Raw genomic sequence first — 4,031 nt, forward strand, 5'->3', positions numbered from 1 at the left:
TATCGAATATTGTTGTATTTTCCCTCCTTCGTTTGTATGAAGAAAGCACCGAACTGAGCTGCCTTAAATAAAAATATATATATGTACATATAAGTCAGTCAGTCAGGACTTTGAATTTTATGTATATAGATGTAAAATAGTTGCAATACTTACGTGCCACCATAAATACAGTAGATCATAGTAACCGATCCGATTAAAGCAGTGAAATCATTCGTGACATATTGGGGGTACACTTCATTATCTCTTGCCCCACTATTGGGCACTATATCTTCTAAAACATGCTCAGCAAGTACCACATCAGCATCAGAAGCTGGAGTTCTTCCAACGCAGACATATTTAAAACTGTCACTCGTATCCTCTTTGGTCACATTCGAGAAATACAAGTCGCCTTCCGGAGACAAAGTTATACGTCTATCTAGGATATTTCTAGATGCGCTAGGATCAGACAAAGATTGGTACAACCACACAATTTCAGGTTTTGGATACGAATTAGGTATTTCACAGTCTAGTTTATACATTTTCCCTTCTACGGGCTTATGTCTTTTTAAATCGACCTTAGGGTTGTCGATATACATGCGTCTTAAATTGACCCGTGTGGTTGAAACGCCATATTTGGATTCGGCTAAACATTGGTATTTGCCTTCGTCTTTTTTGGACGGGTTTTTGAAAATCAGTGTTCCTTCGTTGTCTCGTTGGATGATTTCGGCGTTCGGTGTGAGAGGTTGGCCTTCTTTTAGCCATTTGTAACTGCAAATAAAAAAAAATAGGTACTTAACTACTTAGTATTTTCATTTTTATTTATTTACTAGCTTATGCCCGCGACTTCGGACACAAACTTCAAACCCCTATTTTACGCCTTTAGGGGTAAAATTTTGAAAAATCCTTTCTTAGCGGACGCCTACGTCACAATAGCTATCTGCATGCCGAATTTCAGCGCGATCCGTCCAGTAGTTTGAGCTGTGCGTTGATAGATCAGTCAGTCAGTCAGTCAGTCAGTCAGTCACCTTTTCCTTTTATATATATAGATTAATTTTTATTTGTACCAAAAACACCCATACTTATTATAAATGCGAAAGTGTGTCTGTCTGCTAGCTTTTTATCCCGGAAAATTAAAGAGTTCCCACGGGATTATTACAATCTTAAATAGGTACACGCGGACGAAGTCGCGGTAATCATCTAGTTTACAATAAAGAGAAAAAGAGAGTAAAAGTGGACAGGGAAGCATTTATCTCTATAAGAGATCTCTAGCAGTGACCCTTGGCAGTGCGAGAGGTTTGTAGAGGGAATAGAATAGGTACAACAAAGAAAATCTAAATCCATACTAATATGATAAATGCGAAAGTGTGTCTGTCTGTGTGTCTGTCTGTCTGCTAGCTTTTCACAGCCCAAAAGTTTAACCGATTTTGATGAAATTTGGTACAGAGTTAGCTTACATCCCGGGAAGAATATAGGCTACTTTTTATCCCGGAAAATTAAAGAGTTACCACGGAATTTTTAAAAAAAACCTAAATCCACGCGGATGTAGTCGCGGGCATCATCTAGTATAAAATAAAATTCTAATAATAAGATCTAACTAAATATATAATCTAAATATAATACAAAAAGGTAAGTTTTAATCTTGAACCTAGAAAGCTTGTACAAAGGGTTTATTCATAATGTACTCTGAGCACGGTTCTTTTCTCAGTATGAGAAGGGATTGGCCGTAATCTACCACGCTGGCCAAGTGCGAACTTTAAACATTTTACCGTTAAAGCAAAGGATACTAAAGATTTTTATAACATACCTCACTCCCACCTCTTTCCCCTCTGTCACACACTCAACAACCAATTCCTTGTTATCCCTAAACAGCATTTCAGATGTTAATTGTTTCAAAATTGGTAAGTTGTCTACGGGCTGTGATGCACCTAAAAAAATATATATATATTAGGTAGGTACCTACTTTACTTAGTGATGACATATGGATCCGAGACATGGTCGCTAACTATGGGCCTCATAAGAAATCTCAGAGTCACTCAGCGGGTGATGGAGAGAGCTATGTGCGGAGATTCTCTACGTGATCAAATCAGAAATGAGGAGATCCGTAGGAGAACTAGAGTAACCGACATAACTCAACGGGTTGCGAAGCTGAAGTGGCCATGGGCAAGGCACATAGTTCGTAAAACCGATAAACGTTGGGGTCCCAAGGTGCTGGAATGGCGACCTCGCACCGGAAGACGCAGTGTTGGAAGACCCCCACTAGGTGGACGGACGACATCAGACGAGTCGCAGGGAGCCGCTGGATCCAGGCGGCGCAAGGCCGTGGCGAGTGGTAGTCCCTACAAGAGACGGTAGGAACGGCATTCCGAACCAGTGGTAAATTAAAACTACCTGACTATTCATAAGCACTTTTAAAAAGTTCACATGAATAAAAAAACATTCTATTCTATTCTATTCTATTCTATAGACCTAAGTCCAGCAGTGGACGTCTATCGGTTGATGATGATGATGATTATGACTTAGGTATACATGACAATCTAACAAGAACCAAAATATTTATTCTTTCGTAGTCGAGTAAAAATTAATGTTCACTTGGGAAAAGTGACAACCCTAAAGAATTTTTTAATTTTTTTTTTTGAAAAACGAACTTTTATAGTCCACACAGAAAATACATTCTTAAAATATAACTATAAACGCAATTTAAAGAGGCTCAGTTAAAAAGTAAAAGAAAAGTGTTTTTTTATAAAAATAATTTTTTTTAAATTCAGAACAATTAAATTTTTTTTTGGACTTACCTAGCACAGCACAGGCACCCAACAAAATAAAACTTATTCGCATCATGCTTGCAGCTTTGCACTGAAAAAAGGAATGCAGTTTTATTAAAAAAATACAACAAACTGATCAACGAAAACCAATTTTGATTATTTCGCTATCGATTTTAAAATGCTTATTACAAAAAAAAACTGAAAAAACAAAATTAGATTAAGTACTTAATTTAATTTTTTACATCCATATACTTATTTAAAAAATACTTTAATGCAAAATAAAATTAATTTAAAAAACAAGAAAAGAAAAAAAATGTCTATGAACGTACCGGATATGGAAATGGCTAGAAAGTAACTCTTAGCTGAATGATGATCTATTCAAGTTTATATATAACAGGGGAAATGTGTCATCTTCTAATTACCTAGTAAGTAATTACATGAAAAACCGGCCAAGTGCGAGTCAGGCTCGCGCAATGAGGGTTCCGTACTACAGTCGTATTTTTTCGACTTTTTGCACGATAATTCAAAAACTATGATGCATAAAAACAAATAAAAATCTGTTTCAGAATGTACAGGTAAAGACCTTTCATATGATACCCCACTTGATATAGTCACTCACTTCGAAAGTTGAAAATACTAATTATTAGTTCATGACCACAATTTAATTTTTTTTGTGTGATCTAACCCTAAATTCACGGTTTTCAGATTTTTCCTCAAATGTCAGCTATAAGACCCACCTACCTGCCAAATTTCATGATTCTAGGTCAACGGGAAGTACCCTGTAGGTTTCTTGACAGACAGACGGACAGACAGACACAACAAAATGATCCTATATGGGTTCCGTTTTTCCTTTTGAGGTACGGAACCCTAAAAAGTACCCAGTATACCTACTTATGTATTACTTTACGCTGAAATGCACAATATATAAAATTATAAGAAAGTCTGTTTGTAGGAAATGATTTTTCTTGGTCGCGTTGTATTTTTTTTTACATCAAAAGCAGTATCAGTCCCGCAAACGTGACGTCAGCACTAGACTGATTTAGTTTCGAGCTGATGGTATTTTTTTGTTTCGGCTGACGTCAAAATGACGTCATGTTTATGAGACATGGTTCCAGCGCAATAGCAATTAGCGGGACTTATTTCGAGATTTCGTCCGCGTCGATTTGGTTTTTAAAAATCCCGAGGGAACTCTTTAATTTTTCGCGATCAAAAGTAGCCTATATCCTTTCCCGGGATGCAAGCTATCTGTATACCAAATTTCATCAAAATCGGTAAAACGGATCGGCCGTG

The 4,031-nt window shown here is 36.9% G+C and overlaps 1 protein-coding gene across 1 annotated transcript in view; it reads right to left on the reverse strand.

Annotated features, from left to right (window-relative positions):
- Positions 1-3,128, reverse strand: part of LOC117994189 (hemolin-like) — a 16,664-nt gene extending 13,536 nt beyond the window's left edge. The window contains exons 1-4 of the mRNA XM_034982077.2: positions 3,071-3,128; positions 2,772-2,832; positions 1,784-1,904; positions 154-747 (exon numbers count right to left, since the gene is read on the reverse strand). Coding sequence (XP_034837968.1) covers positions 154-747; positions 1,784-1,904; positions 2,772-2,817 — 761 coding nt within the window. The 5' untranslated portion in view covers positions 2,818-2,832; positions 3,071-3,128. The remainder of the gene's footprint in view (positions 1-153; positions 748-1,783; positions 1,905-2,771; positions 2,833-3,070) is intronic.
- Positions 3,129-4,031: the final 903 nt, after the last annotated feature.

This window comes from Maniola hyperantus, chromosome 26 (assembly GCF_902806685.2).
Source record: "Maniola hyperantus chromosome 26, iAphHyp1.2, whole genome shotgun sequence".
In the NCBI taxonomy this organism is placed as follows: Eukaryota; Metazoa; Arthropoda; class Insecta; order Lepidoptera; family Nymphalidae; genus Maniola; species Maniola hyperantus.